This window comes from Plectropomus leopardus, chromosome 2 (assembly GCF_026936395.1).
Source record: "Plectropomus leopardus strain MGB_pleo_1.0 chromosome 2, ASM2693639v1, whole genome shotgun sequence".
NCBI classification, from domain to species: domain Eukaryota; kingdom Metazoa; phylum Chordata; class Actinopteri; order Perciformes; family Serranidae; genus Plectropomus; species Plectropomus leopardus.
The window spans coordinates 14,355,422-14,375,602 of NC_142177.1; the positions used below are offsets into that span (position 1 = coordinate 14,355,422).

The 20,181-nt window shown below is 39.1% G+C and overlaps 1 protein-coding gene across 3 annotated transcripts in view; it reads right to left on the bottom strand.

Moving 5' to 3' along the window:
* cita (citron rho-interacting serine/threonine kinase a) overlaps positions 1-19,023 on the bottom strand; it is a 52,926-nt gene extending 33,903 nt beyond the window's left edge. For all 3 annotated transcript variants that reach the window (XM_088085940.1, XM_088085922.1, XM_088085928.1), the window contains exons 1-14: positions 18,894-19,023; positions 18,513-18,635; positions 18,217-18,358; positions 17,217-17,392; positions 16,149-16,250; positions 13,125-13,267; positions 12,640-12,733; positions 12,348-12,554; positions 11,335-11,488; positions 9,819-10,008; positions 4,303-4,408; positions 3,602-3,745; positions 3,322-3,441; positions 265-435 (exon numbers count right to left, since the gene is read on the bottom strand). In XM_088085940.1, the coding sequence (XP_087942066.1) occupies positions 265-435; positions 3,322-3,441; positions 3,602-3,745; positions 4,303-4,408; positions 9,819-10,008; positions 11,335-11,488; positions 12,348-12,554; positions 12,640-12,733; positions 13,125-13,267; positions 16,149-16,250; positions 17,217-17,392; positions 18,217-18,358; positions 18,513-18,614 (1,851 nt within the window). In that variant the 5' untranslated portion in view covers positions 18,615-18,635; positions 18,894-19,023. The remainder of the gene's footprint in view (positions 1-264; positions 436-3,321; positions 3,442-3,601; positions 3,746-4,302; positions 4,409-9,818; positions 10,009-11,334; positions 11,489-12,347; positions 12,555-12,639; positions 12,734-13,124; positions 13,268-16,148; positions 16,251-17,216; positions 17,393-18,216; positions 18,359-18,512; positions 18,636-18,893) is intronic.
* Between the last annotated feature and the right edge of the window lie 1,158 nt (positions 19,024-20,181).

Sequence of the window (20,181 nt, forward strand, 5' to 3'; positions counted from 1 at the left end):
TGTTCTGAGCATATGGTAGAGTCTGAGAAAAAAACAAACTAATATGACCTTTACATTTGTTTCATAATGATTTGAGTAATGATTTTGAACTGTGACCTTTGGCACCTGGGGTCATTTTCATCGTCTTTTCTGGGAATATATTACCAGGATCACTGGTCAGACAATCAGCAATACTATGTTTCAGGGACAAAAAGTAAATCTTCTGCATGTTACCGGACACACATTTCCATTACGTGACCTATAAGCATCTCTGGTCAAACACACCTTCTGGATTCTCTGCTGGTACTCCACCGCTTTCCTCTTGAGTTCCTCACTTGTTTGCCTGGAGTCTCTCAGTTCAGCTTCGTAGAGGTCGCTGCGGCGTCGGGCAGCTGACAGGTCCTCCTCCAGCTGCCTGATGGTGACCTGCATCTCCTCCAGCTGGGCATGGTACTCCTAAGTCCATAGACAGCACACAGTGGTCATCAATGTGGAAAAAACTGTCCTCCAGACACTGACTGTAAATTCATGAGCATGTTTCATCAAGTTTAATCATAAAGTTCACAGTCACTACGATCATCTTACAGTAAAGCCCTTGCATATTACTTTATAGCCCTTACAAAACTCAGTAAACTTCTGATTGACATCCCAATCATTCATATTTTGAAACCTGCCCAATCACTTCGGGCTGTGATCACACCCATTCTGTGCAAGCTGGACACAAGTCACTGTTGTCATCTAAGTGAGAAGATTTTTTTCTTTTTGTAACGTATTTTTCTTTCTCAATAAAAGAAAACTGCTACGTTTGAAAATATTTTTTTAGGATGTGAGAAAAAAGCTGTACAAATCTTCAAGCAATAAGCCACGACATATTCACATATTCATTTTGCTTCTTTGTGTTACAAATTTCTTTATTTAAGCGTTGTTTCAGCATATACCAACATTTAAGAAGCTCATTTACGCAGTCCAGTTAAGCACAATAGTTGTACTGTTCTATTTAGTCTGGAAAAAAACAACCAGGAGGTTTTTATGTACAAGTTTTTACAAGATACAACAGCCGCAGGAGTTTGTTTGGAACAGGCTGAACAGAGGAACTGAGCTCTTAGCGAGGGCAAAAAATGCTGCCAATGTTACACAGAGATATACCTGGCTAATCTGCTGACACTATTTTATTGTGCAGTGATCTAAAGGAACTACAGTGCACTATAGTGATTGTTCAGTGTAATTTTATTTTTTTGTACGTTGTCTGCAATATGTTTGCTGTGTATTTGTGTGTTATATAATTATATTTATGTTGCTTTTTTTTTACTTTTGTACTGTGTTTTTGAGTTCCTTTAAAAATGCTTTACAAATAAAATGTATTATTATTATTATTATTATTATTATTATTATTATTATTATTATTATTATTATTATAGTAATGATTATTTATCACACAAAATGTCAAAATAAAAAAAAAAAAAACAAGAAATAACACCTTAAAGCTGTAGTTGGCAAGTTTGAGACTACAAGTAGAAGGGAAACTAACTGCTTAAATCTACAAAAATGTTTGCAGAGATACTGATGTTGGTTAACTCCTCACTCTTTGATTTGATTTTTCATCAAGATTTTCACCCGATGAATGAGAAAATAAACAACTTTATTTGGTTACATCAGGCTACTTGATTGGGTCTTGATCACTAGATGTCTTTAGTCTGCTTTAGTCCATGCCGCTGAGCAGGGATGGAGTGATATTCAAATCTAGCATGGATTGAAAAAAAAGACAATCTCAATAAAGTGATCATGGTAGATGTCCATTATCAGCATAATCATAAAAAATCATGTTCAGCAGCCGCGTCCAACGAGACTGCTGGGCAACCAACAACAAAAGAGACTGCAAAAACAGGCTGCGTATGTACCAAGCTCAAAAAACAAACAAACAAACAAAAAAAAACAACGAAATTGGATTGTTTTATATTAAAAGATACAATGCCATTTCAAATAGTTGAAAAGTCAGGCTTTATAAGATTGTTTGAATTTTACTAAAAAAAAAGGAACTTCACTAAAAAGATACTTGTTTCTAAACCAAATGCAAGGTAAAGTGATTCCAGTATATTTTTGTGCCAATTTTAAGAGTTCTAATTAATCAATCATTTATTTGTCATATGGCATTATACAATTTACAACTCCAGTGAAATGTGATCCCATCAGCCCCTTTAAATTTTGCACTGTAATTTAGTCCTTTTTTGCTTTATCGTTGTCCATGTCTCCGGACAGTTCTGGTGATCCATTGTTTCTGGTTGTGGAATTATTTCTGGTTTTAAGCGTGTTTTGGTGATTTTTAGGATAAAATCATGAACCGCAATTATTTTGGGTCAGGATAATCGTGACATGAAATTTTCATATTGTCCCATGCCTACAGCTGAGTGTTCTTGCCTGTAAACAAATTTCAAGGTTCAAGTTTAACCCTTTCATTTCTTTTAAAAACAAGGAAAAAAGGCATGAAGCAACTTAGTAAAAATGTTCCACAAATTGCAAGAAATCTACAGATTTCTTGCAAAAGACTTCATGCCTTTTTTAAAGCTAGGGAAAAATGTCTAGGGAAAAAGTTTATAATTATCATAATTAAATATTTAAAATTATGTTACAAAAACATTCAATTTTAAGCACTTTTTCTGAGTCTTGTGTGTCTTTCATAACTTTTTGTTTATTTCTTTTTTTAATTATTATTTGTTTTTATTAATTTGGGGGTAATTTTCTTTGTTGTACTTTTTACTAATTTCTTACTAATACTGGGGTCAATTCTTCTTTCACTGCTCATTGCCTTCTTGCAATGTTCCTGAAAGAAATCAGGACAATTTGCTCAGGTTTCATGAGGGTTAATTTGTGATTTGAATCATAAATGTTGACTTAAAAGCTGTTAGTACTGCATGTCATTCCACTGGGGGTGGAGGGTGGGCATATCTCTTGAGTAATGATCAAAGTCTCCCACACTTTTGCACCTTGCAAGGATGCCATCTGCAGGGATGACCTTTATGAGTGTTGAGGACAAGGGAGTCCTCAGAGGGGAAGCCCTGCCTGTGCTACAGGGACACACTGAAGAGAGTATAATCTCCCTGCTGCTTCACTTACTGCTTTATCAGGTATGCTAGTGTAAAGACGACACTGCAGAAAGTAGACGAATCTCCTAACATAAGAGGATGGCTTTGTGGAAGCTGTACGAAGGCATGCTTTCCCCCTTCTCTACACATTTTTCAGTATAAATACCTTGAAGTGTTTATAAGAAAATCTCCAATGCACCACATCATTATCGTGATGAGAGGGAGGAGACAGAGGATCATTTGAATGAGAAGATTTACATACTTGCTCTTTAATTTCCTGCAGCTTGTTGCTCTGTTCGCGAATGTCGTGCAGCAGCTGCATGGCCTTGTCATCCTCTCTAGAGACCTCCACACGTGCCTCCTCTAAGCTTCGCTTCAGGCTCTGCAAACACATATGTGCACACAAACTCAAGGCGGCTGTTTGTTCAAATCAATAATGATTTTTTTCTAAGTGTGGAGGACGCACAACCTGTGAAGAAGTTTTATTAAGTTTAAACACTTCTTTTCAATTCTACACGCTCGCAGTTGTTATTAAGACTCACACTGCACTCAGTAATGTAGGTGGCGAGGTCTTGCTCCAGAATGCTCCTCTGAGTCTCGGATGCCTTCAGCTCCACATCCTTCTGGTGGAGCACTGACTCCAGGTCAGTCATTTTACGCTGGAACCTGGAGATCTCCTGCTCCATCTGAATCCACAAGAGAACAGCACAGCTACCAGTTTCATTGCAGCTTCACTGAAGGTCGCTGACTTTCAATGGTTTTCAAAGGTTAATTGGTTCAGTAACGTATGGTGCTTTGAATGTGGCAGAAATATGAAGCTACCTAAATTGGTGTTTTAAACCAGCCTTAGATTCTCATGATAACTGAAATGTTTCATTTATCACACAAATAAAAATGCTTCAAAATGTAGTTGTTATGTTGCACAGACAACATGATTAACTTGGCTTATTACAGCAGCACCAGAAGCCTGTTGATCTATGTTTAGCCATTCAGCCAGAATAAGCACAGGACATCTGCTACTAAAACCCATGATTGAATTATTATTATTATTATTATTTTGGTGAAAAGCAAAGTTCTACAATATGGAAATACAAAAATACAGTTTCACAGTTTCCAGTCAGACCATTGTGGTCTTGCCTGATAAAGCTGCTCTTGCATTTGAAAATAAGAATGACATTTTTGTCAAAAAGGCTTGTGATGAAATACTGAAACACAAATAAAATGGCTCAGAGTACAGCCTCACCTTGTGACATTTGTCTTGAGTTTCTTGTAATTCTCTGCTTTTAAGATGCAGTTTCTTTTCCATGGAGTTGGTCTTCGCAGGAGAGTTGAGGCCTGCAGACACTGACCTGAAAGCAACATGAATATATATTCTTCAATATTATTTAAGCAAAACACAAATACAATCTGTCTCATTGGCAAAGCACTTAGAGCATGAAAAACATCAACATAACACGGTTAGCATGTTGTGTGTAGGGTATCACCAGTGTAATACTAAACAGAATTTTTTTGCAGAACTTTTTGCTAGGGCTGCACAGTTAATCAGAATATTATTGAAATGTCGATATGGTCATTAGGAATATCCAAATTGCAGGAACTGCAATTTTTAGGAAAAATGTGTCACAACACACAGTTAAACATGGTGGAATCGTGGTGCTATAGAGATGCCCCAGCCTACAAATCATACTCAAAAACAACTGATTTCCAGTAACAAAACTAAAGTTTCTAACTTTGATACAATACCTTGAAAAATATGTTATGTTAATATGTTTAACACCATGGGGAAAATTGACATTGAGAGCATAACGGTTAATTTTTTAATCAAAAGATAAGTATATAAAGGCTACAACATGACAAGCGACCCGAAAAGCATGTAACTTATCAATACATTTTAAAGTAGTTTCCCACTCAGATTAAACTTCCTCCTACTCTTTACTGCTTTAAAACAGTAACTTACACATAAGGTGTTGTTTGCAAATCTGTCTGCAAATCTTTAAACAAAATGCCCCTTTATAAGTAGTAATTTGCACTGGAAAGTCCCACCAGTAAAAGATAACAGTATGCAAGGCTTTTCTTTCCAGGGTTAGTAGCATATAGTGATTTAATTTTTTTCTCAACACAATGGTATCTGATCGGCACTTGGTATTGGCCAATAAACAATATCGGGTATCAGAATCATTATTGGGACGGCAAAAAAATGATATCAGAACAAATCTCGTACAGACCTCAGCAGTGAAAAGAAATGTAGAAATTCTCATTATCACACAACCACAAAATCTGTCAAAAATAACCACAATATGATTTTTTTGCCATACTTAGACTGCCTGGAGAAGCCATCTACCAAATTATAAACAAGCTTATGTAAAGCGTAAACAAATGGAATTTTTCAAAATATGTCTCTATTATGTAAGAAGGTGGAGAACGTTCAAAATATTACAAATTTTAAAATCACATCAACTAAGTAAAAGTCTCATATCATGAAACAGAGCCACTTCAAGTTACAACAAGCCAAGACAGTATCATAGCTTAATTAATGTTTCTGAAATACAGACAACACCCACACATCATAAATGAGCCACAGACACCGAGAGCTTAAAATACAGTTTCCTTTATAAGTAAAGTACTCTGACAAATATCTAGTCATCACAACAATGAGGCTACTGACAACAGTTAGGAAAACATTCAACAGAGCATTTTGAAGTGAGAACGAGCCGAGGATACTCTGTTCATCACGGTTCATTCAGGAGCAAACAGGCGACATGACAAAACAGCCGCGTAGACCTGGGAATATTTGCTGTTTGCCTGACAAAATAATGTGACAGGAGAATTTGGGCTATGCTTTGGCTTGGGGTGGGTCCACACAGAGCTCTGTAGTGAGTCCAATGCACTCATTTTTCTTGTTTATGTAAGGCGATGTCCTATTTTGTTTAGATTCTTTGGGAATAATTTTAAACACAGTCAATTTTTCACCCTTTTCTTGACCAGAGAAAAATCAAAATTCTACCCTGAACAGGAGTCTTCTAAATAAATGAATGGGTCTGTATGAATGAGTTCACAAAAACAGCAGAAGGATCTTTAATAAAGTTGACTCAGTCTGAGTCACAGTGGTAAAAATAATCACAAAGGCAAGCACTGCTCCCCTTGCCTCTCTGCAACGAGAGACATCCCCCTGAACACACACACATAGATACAGCACATATATACTGTATATACATATATATATTTATAGTGAGAGAGGAGAAACACTCACACAGATTTGGCTCACATCTCTGACAAAAACAGCAATACCCCAACCGGCCTTTTTCACAGGAATCTAGATTAAATGAGGAGGCGTTCCAGCAAGCTGTATCTGTTGCCAATTAAAAATTGATGTTAGACATCAAAATTCATAAAGTTCTCCAGCGCTTAGCTGAATCGTTTTAGGGTGGCTACTGTAGAGATAATATGACAATTTAAACGTCCTCAGCTGGGGGGAATCTGCACTGAGTTGTTATTTTCAGTTATCTAATCTCTTTGTTCTCTCTTCAGACTGTCAAAAGCATGATGAAATTTTAACTCTGAGTGAGTATGGAGAGACCATTCTTCGCCCCAACTGTTTTCTCCTGCCTTTTGTTATGTATGCTTAAATTAATTTGGAACAAATATCAATTTTTGAAGGAAGCATGGGTAATATTTCTACTGTTCTAAACACCATGTAGGCAAAATAGGAAATAAATGTTTTTACAAGAGAGAAAATGCCAGACCACTCTTCTCCTAGCTGAGGAATACGGTAGTTGTCATGTCTCTGTACTGTGGAGGAAAAATAAATGAGTAGCCAGTGCAAACTGCATTATTGAGGAGAATCAAAGAGAGACAGAGACTCAAGGAAATTGTGCAGTAAAGGCTAACAAAACTAATAAAAACCTCTAAAAACTAATAACTAAATAAATACCTTACAGCAGACCAAATACAGTTATTAGTAAATGGTTCCTGAGGAAGGAATGTAAAACCTAAGCACCAGATCATGGGGTGAAAACTTTTTATTTAAGCACATTTTGGTCCGAAGGTACCTCTGGACAAAATGACATTTGAAATTACCATCATAGATGTAAAAGGCAACTGAGATGTCTCCTAATTATTACCTCCACCGAGGAAGATTTTGTTTTCGGTTGGGTTTTTTTGTCAGCAGGATTATGGAAAAATCACTGGCCTGATTGTAATGAAACTTGGTGAAAGGTTGGGGTGTAAATCATAAGTTCCATTACAAAACAATATTATATCAATTTTTGGGACAAAGATCAGATATTTGCTGGATTTACAATGTCCGCCACAATACGATTTTGATTTGAGTAAATTCAGGGGCCTTGCCTTTTTCTCAGCTACTTTCCATTTGAATGTTCAGGAAGGAGGAGCTCTTGGGTCGAAATGGTGACACAGATGCGCCATGGGAATTCCAAAATAAAGGCATATCTTACAGCTCATGATATGTATCAATGTATTTGGATCGTTGATCATTGAATCTATATATCGACCCAGATCAATGTATCATTACACCCGTAGTGGAGAGGTGTAGCATGGGCCAAGAAGGAACCCATGAAATTTTGGAGCAAATTCAAATTGTGAGGCCGATACACAAATAAAATATTGCTTTTATTAACGCTGTGACATATTTGGCCTTGGCAGAGATCTGCGCTCTACAGTTTTTTTCTAGTTAATTCTGCTTTTTGCAATAAAAATCATGTTTTGCTGAGATTTCATTCTAACAATGTGTGCAAAGTAGTTAACTACTAAATGGGCCCATTTTAATCAAAATAACAAAAAGAGTCCAAATACAAATCAACAACCTAATAATAAGAAGAATTTGAAATGATATGGGCAAGTTTTCAAAGTCTTGTCTAAGTCAAATGCTGAGGCTAAAGATTTTAAGTTTGTCCTGAGTGTGGAGCTATAACAAAATGGGTTTATCTTCTGTGGGGCATAAATGGGCTCAGCAATTTACACAATAATTTTCCTTTAAGAATTTTTTCTTGTATCCAAGCGTGGCTTTTGGCCTGATGGCAGCAGAAAAAGACATGTGAGAGGATCATTAAAAACATAAGGAATCATCTTCCAAAGACCAACGGCTTTTTCGGAAATAGGGCCATTAGATACCACAACAAGGGGACGTTCTGACCATGGCACTGATGAAAAGTCAGTCGGCCACTTAAATTATTAGGAATCATCCTCCGGGGACAATGAATATCCACACCATGGCCAGCTGGCAGCAACCATGAATGGCAATCTGGTCAGTGGTTGTCAAGATGTTCTGCTCATGACCAAAGTGTGACTGACCAGACAGATCAATCACAAAATGATATCCTCACAGCTTACGCGAGAACACAGTATACAATTTCCAAAACACCTTGACTTGTCCTATATTACCTCAAAAGGGCAGATTTCTTAACAGAAAATCAAAAGGCATAAGTTTATGAGCCTTCATTTGAGCCATACTTCAAAGATGATTTTCTGACACGAAACCACACATAGCTTCTTACAAATTGAAGACAAGCTGTTAAGGGGATTTTTTTCTGTTGAGTTTTACTAATGAGGAGTCAGACAGACAAGTTCACACAGAATGAGAAAAAAAGAAAACAGAATAACAGAAACCCCTAAAACGGATGATTAGCATTTCATTATGCCTGGCTCTGGGTTCATTTCTCTCTCATTTTTGGCATTGTCATGAAGAATGTGTAAATGCATATGCATGCACCCACACACAAATTTGACACATTCTATGAGCTCTGAGCTCCTCTTAATCAAATGCAGCAAAGAAAAAGACTGGCTCCAGTTAAAAACCATGAACAGATGACTGATGGTGTAACAGCAAGGGACAGAGACATTAGAAGAGGGAGAAAATAAGAGGAGGAGATGAGACGGGTAAAGATGGGGGTGGGGACTGGGAAGAAAAAAAAAACACGGTAGTAACCATAGAAATAGATTCTCTCCCCCAATCTGAGCTCTCATCCTTTTCCCTGTCTAATCTGCTAACGCTTTTTCGTCCCTTTCTGGTGCTGCTGCTGTCATGGTCCGCAGTCTCCAGGACCATTAACCTGCAAGAGCACTGCCAAGGGGCTACAGAAATGAAACCCATCCTCTCGCATTATTATCAGAGGTTAAAAAGCCAAACACCATTTGGGATAATTACAGTCCCAAAATCCGTGCTATAAAAATCAGGAGCCCATTATGCTGCACAGTAACAGAGAAAGCACAATAACAGCAGCGAGGGTGGGAGTGTGCCCGTGTCTGGGGTTCCACCTCTCAGCAAACCCTCACTGACACACTCAGCCGCATACCAATCAGTGCCGATGGCAAGATAACGCCAGCTCACATCCTCTGGTCCATTCATTTGATCTATCTCTGCATCGGATCAACTACGTGTGATCCCGAAGCACAAAAACAGGGATCAGAAGAAGGGAGCACTGGAGAACAGGGGGATCCCTCCCCTCCCTCGCTCCTTGTCTGACACAGCATATGGCCAAAACCCATTTTGGCCCCAACAGGCACAACACTAATGACAGGGACACAATACCAATTGCCCAGGGCACCACTCTAGATCACTTGAACCAAGGCTACCTGGAATTTGTTGCGGTGGTAATGAGGAGTCTGAAGGCGGAACAACAGCCAAATGTAGTGTGGGGTCTTTAACCAACAAAGGTGTGTTAGAGAGGTGTATGCAAGAGGTCTCTGTGTTGTCTCTTGAAAGAAAAATCCAGCAATATCTAGTAAACAGGTAGCACTTACTCAGTTTTGGCCAATGTTGTCAACGCTCTGCTGAAGAACCAGCCTAAAAAGGGCAGATCCTGGCCCTGGAAGCCCACTGGCAGAGCTCCTCGCTGGGCTGCTGAGGCTGGCCGGGGGGCTGCCTGCTCCGGCTCCTCAAAATTAGAGGTGTCATCTTCAGCATGCAACGCAGGAACGAAAGGCGGGAGAACTGCAGGAGAAAGGATGGAGTAAGAGAGGGCAAGGAAAAAAAAGGAAGCAGCACCAAACAAAGTAGGAAAAAATAAAACAAAAAACAACAACAAAAAAAACACAACAAGGAGAAAGGGGAGAGAAAGGAAGGGAGGAGGAACGGAGCAGAGCTGTGGGAGCCTAGAGTGCGGTAAGTCGCGCGTTGATGCACATGCTGCCTCTCTGTCCCTCCCTCCCTCCCTCCTTCTCTCTCTCTCTCTCATACACACACTCGCTCTCCCTCACTGCAGCAGAGCAAGCTAATCAGCTGGAGCCAAAGCTGAAGCATAAAGCTCTGTCTGTGACTGTTAATCAATAAACCAGGTCTATAATTCTTATTTTCAACATTTATGTATGTGATTCTCTTTTTTCTATTTGATTTTTACTAATCAAAGTCAAAAACTTATTACAATTAAATTTTGAAAAAAAAAAATCAATAAATATTTTCTTTAACACACTAACACAGGCACAAAAAGTGTCTGCATTGCAAACACTGTATAACAGTCTGCTGGGGACCCTGAGGATTTTGAACAAGCAACCAGAGTCATTAACATTCAGCGTTGATAGGGACATTATAAATGGATAACAGCTCAGAGGAAATGACCAGCATAGCAATGTTTGATAATCACTTCAGAATCAGAAAAAGGAGTTTATTCGTCTAAGGACACAAGGTTTTCTGCACAAAAAATAAACACTCCTCAGCCATGCAGCTACACGTGTGAATTACAGAGCCTCTGTCGAGCTGCGGTTCTTTAATGTGACCACGCTTCACTGAAAATGTCCAATAATGTGATTGTTATGGGCGTGTTTTCCCACAGCTGGTCAGGTGAAAATGTCAAACTCTTTGTCATTCAGCTCACATTTGATGGCAACAATGTCTAACAAAACGCACGTGCATTTCCGCCACAGAGAGCGTGTCTTGCTGTCGCTAGCGTAAAAGATTTGTGCTGCGTCTGTTGAGAAGGAGATGAGTTGCAGATCTTTACTCCTGTCTGCCTTGCTTCTTGTCTCTGCCTCCCTCCCATTCTCCTCAGGAAAGAGCTGGCCTACTGCCAACAGCACACAGAATCTCATTATTTTACTACCGACAGCACCACTGGCAACGCAATAGCTGTTTGTTGTCTATGTGCAACCACATGCACACAGTACACTTAGGTATATTATAAACAACATTAATATTTGACAACTGGTCGTACATCATCTACCCAGTAACATAGTTACAGTGACACTGTCATTTCAAGCTAAACTGAGCATTTTCGCTGGAAAGACAGAAGAACAGAGTCTCGAGGGAGAGGGATCTCCTCACCTTGTCTTAAGTGGTTCCAGTCTACACTGGAGAAGAAAGAGTGACAGCGGAGTCCCTGGAAACCCAGTCGCTCTTTGGCTCCACACAGCAAACTCTGCAGCAGGTCTACGCACTGCTTACTGGACCGCGGCTGCTCCGGAAACTTTAGGAAACGCTGGGGGGAAAAAACATGGACAAGGAGTTATTCCATGATGAGTGATCAGGTATTACTTCAGGTAAATCAGAATGCATATTTTCATTGATTTTACTGGGAATGGTAATAGTAGAACAATTACAGATCAAACACAAATGGATTGCAGATGGACCTTCACTTGTGTCATGCCTTTCTAGTCTTCCAACCACTCAAAACGGTTTTACACTAAATGTAACATTCACCCATACAAGGTGCCACCTGCTACTCAGTAACTATTAACACATACAACCGGTACAGCCAATCACACCGCCAATCTTCCGATTAGTGGACTATCTGCACTAACTCCTGAGCCACAGCCTCCCATTGCTCAGCTTCCCCCACAACCAATACGGTAAGGGTAAGGTATTGACAGAAATAACCCAGAACCAAGTGGTATAAAAACTTCACCACTCAAACAATAACCTGCATTCAGTTCTTTTTCTACCCAGATCTAGAAAACAAAAAGACTATTTTGTATGGTTTTGCTTGAAGCAAATCATGTCAAGCGCTCTTTGATTGTGATGTGTGATAGGCCTGCTACAGAAGCTACCCCCCCAAACTGTCTGTGGTGTGGCGAGGTCAAGCGTGGTGGCAATTAAGCATGCCGAGATGCCGCCACAATGTTCAAAGGTATGGCTATACTACACACGTGTGACATATTGTGGCATTTTATACAGATGCTTCCATTCACATGATGGGTATCAAATGAAGAAAAGAAAAAGGTATCAAATGAAGGACTCTTTTAGTATCGGTATGACTTTAAGGGTATTGGTATCGTAACTGGTATGTTTTAAATGATACTCAGCCCTGGTCAGTACAAACAAGATGGTAGTCTGTGTACCTGAAAGTTGAGGATGTTGTGGATTGTTTTGGTGGACGTGCCGTCAGAAAAAGGCGACCTGGCATAAATCATCTCATAGGCTATGACCCCCAGGGACCACCAGTCACATTCAACCCCATAGGTGCTATGAGAGCCCCCATTCATGGCTGCCAGCACCTCTGGGGAGAGGAAATCCTGGGTCCCAACAGGCACTGTGGGAGCTGCAACCTGGAAACGCATCAATAAAACAAGATGATGTCACCGTCAAGCACACTGAAGTCAATACATAGAGCAAACTCTGTAATCTACTTACTGTTTTGTTAGCAGTTAGCCTGGCAGCTGATCCAAAGTCTGCCAGCTTAATGTGACCAGTGCGATCGATGAGAACGTTCTCTGGTTTGACATCTCTGCAAGCGGATAGTTTAGAAGGGATTTGATACTGCTTTTACAGAGCTGTTTGTTGCCTGAGTACTCTAATATGTCTACCGCTCTGATGATAATGGAATACATTTGTAAACTCCAGCAGTGTTTTTTCTGTTACATAACATCACACAGAGTGCTCCAGGTTAAATTACAAAGCTACATTTCTCATGTCCAGTTAATGTTTTCCTGAATTATGTGCATTTGGCCTTCCAGTGAAAACAAAAGGCAAACAAAGAGTGACATTTAGTGAGGATCTAAGAGCACAGGTACCAACTTCGGATCTCCGGACCCATTTATGTAATTATGTTATTCCTGAAAGCCTTGAATGTCAGGCGTTTATCATTGAGAGGTCGTACTCAGTGGCTGGTTTCTTACCTGTGGACATAGCCAAGTTGGTGGACAGCATGAATGGCCTCTACCAGCTCAGCCAAATAGAACTGAGCCATGGACTCGTCAAACTGATCCTCGTATCGGTTTAGCAGTGACATCAAGTCGCCTCCAGGCAAGTACTCCATCGCCTGAAGACACATTTGTATGCAGTCAGAAACTGGCAGTGTAAAACTACTTGCAATTCCAATGTTTGTTTGTGTGTGATATAAATGAGCAGGTATTACATGGCTGTTGAAACATTTATGAATGCCTATAAATAGGTCTATATTTAGAAAGAAAAACAAGTGTAGGACCACATGTGTTTGAGCTAACATCAAAGCTCTATTCAGCTTAAGCTTATAGGCTGGATCTCCTCATTATAGATTCAGTTATGTAACACTGATTACTATTGCAGATTTATCTGTGATACTGCAGTCAAAGGGTTGGTCTTTAAAAGCTAAAAATGCACAAACAATACCGGCAACATACCTGTGTGTCTGTGATCACAAGCTAAAACAAGACGTGTCTGCGGTCAAAGCAACATATCAAAACAACAACAAAATCTTATTAAGCATCTTTAAAGTTTTGGAAAACAAATCAACAAATCAACCGTACTCATGTTTGACTCAAATTCTCTTTTCTGCTGTCTGCATCGTGAGATGAAAGGCATTGGTCAGGCTGATTTGAGCTATATGGTGGCAGCCATACAGCCACAACAGGCAAGAGAGCCCCTGCTGCATGAATGGTCGGCGAGTCTGAATGAACAGGAGCATTCTCTAGTGTTACCTAGCAACAGGGAGACTGGGTGCCTCTCTGACACACGGATAAAGATGGATGCTTTGTATTTTCCTCCATGCTCAGTTAGGGACCAGGGTGAGACAGAAGGGGAGTGAAAGGAGAGGAGGGGAAAGAATGGAGACATGCAGGGGGCATGAAGGAAGGTGTAAGGAGCAGGTGGGCGAAAGAAAAACAAAGGGCAGTATAAGTACAACATTTTTTTCCGCACCCAAAGCCAGTCTGACAGGTCATCCCAGAAAACATATTCCCTTTGAGGTTAACAGCCTTCATGATACAGGACATTCTGTGACACTCTCAAATTGCCCCTGTGAAGATTAGACTATAAGAAGGACACTAATATTTTGGGCAAAATTGCCTGGCAACCTGATTAACCAGTGCCAAAGAAGAAGATAATCTATTAATTCTATATATCCATAATAAGTGGAGATCCAGGGGTCCTTCATCTTTCATTAATACATGGGAGGCTTAAGGAAAACATTAGCTCAGATTGACTGTCATGTTTTTTCTCACATTTTTTTCACAGTTTCTAGAATGTGACAGTGTGATTTTCAGTGCAAGTAGCTAAAAAAAATCACAATTTAACCAACAAAGGCAAGGCCATAAGACTGCAGCACCTCCCGTCTTGTTGCCAGCACTGAATAATGTTGTTAATCTGAGTAAAACCTTGGTGACTCTTGGCTGTACTTGTGGCTAGCCTGCAGGCCAAAATGATAACACAACACAACTTTGAAGTTGCTGGAAGGTGATTTTTTTTTTTTCCCACTTCTGAAAGAGGATAACTACACCACCACCCCCCAATACACACCCACACACACACCCACACACACACCCACACACACACACACACACACACACACACACACACACACACACACACATGCTTCAAAGCATTTCTTCTACATACAAGTTGTTCCTTTCAGTCCTCCCTTCAGATCTCTTCCTGTAACAGCTCATACACTATTCTGACTGATCTGAACTGTTTTATTAGTCGCGTTCTGAAAACCACAGCTGGGAAAGAAAATGGAAAAAAGTGACACTTTCCAATAAGGTTTTCCTGTTTAGCTTTCTTTAAAAATAACCCATGTTGTACTCCGTGTGCATAAAACAGGTATAAGGATAGAAAACAAGACATTGTGGGTGTAGAAGCAGAAAACTCGCTTATATTGAAGACATTTTTAAACAACAGTAGCTGGGCCCAGTTGGCAGGTCTGTAGTGGTTGGCGGATTTCTTTTAGTTTTGACTGAGGTATTTCCTCTGTTTGTCCTTTTTGAGTTCAACAAGGTTAATGTATCTTAACTATTCTTTCTCATCTAACTGTGGCTTTGATGGCAAAAAAGGATATTTCATATAGAAAAGTAACACAGTATAGGTTGTAGTGGTGCTGATCACTAGCAGTAGACTTCAAGATCAAAGATTGTTGATCTTTAAAAAAGGCCTGAGGGTCAAAACATTATCGGAATAAATTCAGTGGTGACACTTGCTTCCTACAAACAGGTAAATTTCTCCAAATACTGGGAGAAAAATGTAATAAAAATAATAAAAATAATAATTTAACACAACTGTCTGTAAACCAATAATACTGATACACCAAATAAGATTTATTTAACCTGATGGCTTTAAAGATCGTCCTATGCTCCTGCTACTACACAGGTTTCTGCTCATTCAAATAAATTTGATTAAAGGTTTTGAGTAAATATGCCTGCAACTCATGAAAAGGTGACACTGAAAACAGCTGCCTTTATAATATGTTATTTTCTGTGTAGATAGACCACTCCTAGAAAATAAGATCATGGATATTTAACATCAAACACCATACCATAGCACCAACCATACCATGGTTGGTGCTATCGTTTGTGAATTGACTGATTTGGTTCAGTTTAGTGCAAGGACTTTACTCAGAAAATACAAAAAAATGCATTTTAAACAGCCCCTCTTCCCTCAACAGTGTTTAAACTAAGGCCCACAGTGGCATCATTTTTTTCAGTTAGTGTACTTCAGTTGATAACTGAAGCACCTGCAGATCTACAACATAAAGGCCTCTACTATGACCCTGGGTATTAAAATGTAAAGCATATCCACGCCACTGCATAGTTTGCGCCATTTGCTTGACATGTTTATTACCCAATTACTCCTCTATGGCCCATGGCAGTTTGCAAATGACCCTTAAAACATTCTTCTGACAAGGAGAAATGTATGCATCGTACATCAGGAAAAAAACCCTGCAGTCTCACCAGGTAGACATGTTCTTTGTCCTGGAAGGCGTAGAGAAGCTGCGGGATCCAGGGACTGCTGTTCAGAGCTAAGATCCTGCGCTCCTCCTCATGAAAAACCACCTGAGAAGAATAAAAAAGGTATTCCATCAGCATATTATATACATTGAATTAATGCAACAGCAGCGCTGCACAAATTAATAATCTGAGCCACATGAACTCATTCATCTAACACACTGAGAAGCCACTATGTATGAGGCGTCAAGGGGGTTTAAATGTAATTTTCTCTATTAAATCGTGGGAGATCTTAAAGTACATATCAAACACGTTGACAATAATAATTCATGCCCTCCTTTCTTGGCTTTAGTTGATGTTGCTAGTTTTATAAGTGGGACATTATTTTGTCAAATTATGCCAAGTAGTCACAGGTGGCATGAACAAAACATTTCTTGTTCATACAAGTTGTTCCTTGTATTGCTCACTTCAGATCCCTTCCTGTTACCGCTCATGTACTATTCTGACTGTTCTATTAGTCACATGCCAGAGAGCACAGCTGTGAAATAAAGTACCAAGATTTTGTTGTGTTGTATTCAACCCTGCAGCACCCTCCAGTGGGCCTTTTTCAGACTGCAATCTTTAGTCTATTTGAATGCTTATTTGATGGTTATATGAAATGTGTCTGAAGTCATCAGTGAACTTCAGGAATCCCTAAATCATAAGTTGATACTGGTTAAAAGAAATGCTCAGACAAAACGGGCCTTCAGAGCAGAAATTTTAACTAGTAACAGCAGGAAAAGCACACGCGTTAGTAATAACAATAACAATGGCTTTGTTTCCCAATAGGTTATGACAGTGAGACAGTGAATCAACATGCACAAAACCGAGACCCTGGAACTGAATCTGCTGAATGAAATTCAGTAATCATTCATTTTATTATTTTTAATTGTGTTTTCTCTGCCAGTAAATATAGAAATGCCATCGCCTGTCACCTGGCAATGCCAAATGATTTATTAAAAATAAAAAAGCAGGTGAACAACTGTCTTAAATATATTGTCTACATTTTAGTGTTTTGTTACAGTAGTTACTTACATTGTCTTGAGTGCATAAAACTGTCTTGTCCATGACTTTCAGTGCACAAACATCGCCAGTGGCCTTCTCCCGGACTACCTGGACTTCGGCAAAGCGACCACGACCCACCACTGCACGCACTTCAAAGTCAGGAAGAGCAGGCTGCATGGCCCGCAGCTCTGAGACCACTTCAGAAACTGTTTCACAAACACACAAAATTTTTTCATCCATTGTCAATGAGAAATGAGGTTAAAAAAAAAATGGGATGTAAAACTGTAAACATACCACACTTAAAACCTAAATCTATTGAGATATATAAAGCTGGAAAATATATTGATATTATAGTGATAGTGTGATATGAAATAGATATCATCTTACATTTTGGATATTCTAATATTGTAAGTGCTGTCTTATCCTGGTTTTGAAAATCTTAAATGAAGTAATTTAATTTTCTAGACTGACCATACTGTTCTGGCGGTACTATTATCTGCTTTTACTCACTTAGTCATTACTAATGATTATTTATCATAAATGTCATTGTGTTAATATTTTTTGAAAAATCCAATAGTCGACCCTAAATTATTGTCATCAAGGTATTGTCAAACATATCGTAAAACTTGATTTACTCAGCCCTGGACATATACGGTTACATGCACATAATATTGGTTTCAGTATTATATAAATTCTATCTCTCTGGTATAGCAAATAACATACCATTATGGCATTAGTTGCTAATTTTGAAAACTAAATCTTAGTGACCTCATTTTAGGACGTCACTTCACACTGTAAAACAAATGAACTAGAGACAGAATAAAAGTATTAAGACCTTTAAAAATAACAACTGCACGGAAAACAACAGCACAACAAAACATCAATAGACAGGATAAAAAAGCTGAACCAAATACATCAAGTGATGTAATGCAGACCGACTCTACTCTTATGTAACTGAAAAATAATGAGAAAGAATAAATAAGAAAATAAACAAGTTAAGAAATCCTACAAGTGCAAAATGTATGCGTACACTTATTGACAAAGTTTGCCACATGATGAATCTTCATAAGCTCTGGGGAGGTGCACTCTTGGTACAGTAGCAGCAGAGCCTCAAGCAACTCTTCCCGACCTAAAGTGCATCCTCCCTGCTGCCCACACAGGCTGACTCGGCCCTGTGGACACAGACACAGGAAAAGGAAGTCAGCCGCTGACAGTCAACAGTTACTGCGGCTAGTTTTAAACTGCGTAAAGTAATAAGACAATGGAAATGAACAATTAATGACACATTACTATGCACATATTCACCTTAAATATACATAACTTTACCTGAAACACTTGGTTGAGTCGCGAGCTGCGGCTTGTGATGGGGTCCGCTGAGGACGGCTGCGTTTTCAGGCTGCCCTGACTCACGTATTTAAACTTCAACATAGCTTCTTAACAACAGATAACCTGAGACAATGACACACAGTAGTGTAGGAAAGTAAATGTAACGCGTTCACTGATTATTTACATCTACGATAGTGCAATGAGGTTATGGAAAGACCGAGGGAAAGACTGTCAACAAATGTCAACAATGCGTCCCTTTAGCATGCTAAGTTAACGTTAGCTAGCTTTTGCTAATTTCGCTAGCAAACAAGAACGTTTAAGCGACACGCACACATGTCGTTCAGTTATTTTTACAGAGACCAAACAGTACGGACTACTCACCAGACTGCCATGCAGATAACTATAATTTAGTTATTTAATATACACGGAAACACCAACATGCTAGGGAGCGCACTGTTGTCCTCTTTATCAACGTTGTTTCCGGTCGACTTTCAAATTTTGCGCGTTCACCGCCCACCTCGCGAGCCTGCTGAATGAAAGCTGCCTGTGATTGGATCACTGGAGTAATATGGGCGGGTCGAGCTGTTGTTTTTAACCAATGACTGATGTCCTAGCCCTATAACCCGTTTGTTAAACCCGTTTGTTTGTTAAAAAAGACAAAAAAGACTCATAGGACGGATTTCTTTTGGTTATATGACGAGAAGGCCTAAGTAAAAATGTGATGACATAATGTGATATTAGAATAATAATGGAGAGAAATGATAAAGTCAAATAATATTTGGCATTTGATAGATGCAGTTACTGCAGATTTGAAAAGACCAAATACCTTTTTATTTTCTTAATACTGATGACCCATAACGCACTAATTTAGGCTAATTTAACTTTTAATTCTGCACTACCTGCACTATGTCCACCTCAAATCATAGTACATGCACTATAGCCTAATGTATGTACAGTAAAAATCCTCTAATTATTAAGATATTGTTGTGAAGTAGCCCATTGTATCTTGCTAAGTTGTGTATACTGATAGGAACTGTATGGTGTTTTTGACCATTATCTCTGTGTTTTTGTTGAGCTGCTTTTGTTGAGTCTCTAAAGGATCTATCTATCTATCTGAAAAAAAACATGTCTCATTGATCTTATATTGTATGAAACAGGCCTAATTGTTGGGACACGTGTCACTGATTTTAAAAAAATAACCAATTGGCTTTGTTATCATTTATTCAGTTGAAGTATAACAGACTTGTGGAAAGCAAAAAAAGGAAAGAGAGTGGTTAAAAAAGATATAGGCCTGCTGATCTGCAATCTGCTTATATGCCTGAAGGGCTTCTGGATCAGGATACTTATCGTGATTAATTCAAAACTTCACTGATTTCACGGATAAAGGTTGACGACTATCAGAAGACTGGCCTACATTTTATGGCCTAGCATCCTCATGCTTTACAGGTGGATCTTGTATAACATTTTGCACGATGTGTGTCATAATTGTTGTCCAGGGTGCAACCCTCTTGATGCATCCTCAAAACGCCCGGCCACACAACTTGGCATCAATAATTTTTTAACTGTCCCTAAACTGACCTTGGAGTGCCTCATTAACTGTACCATCATTACCACAGTCTTTTGAATGATGTCTCCTGGTCTAAATGATTACAAACCACACTAGTATTAC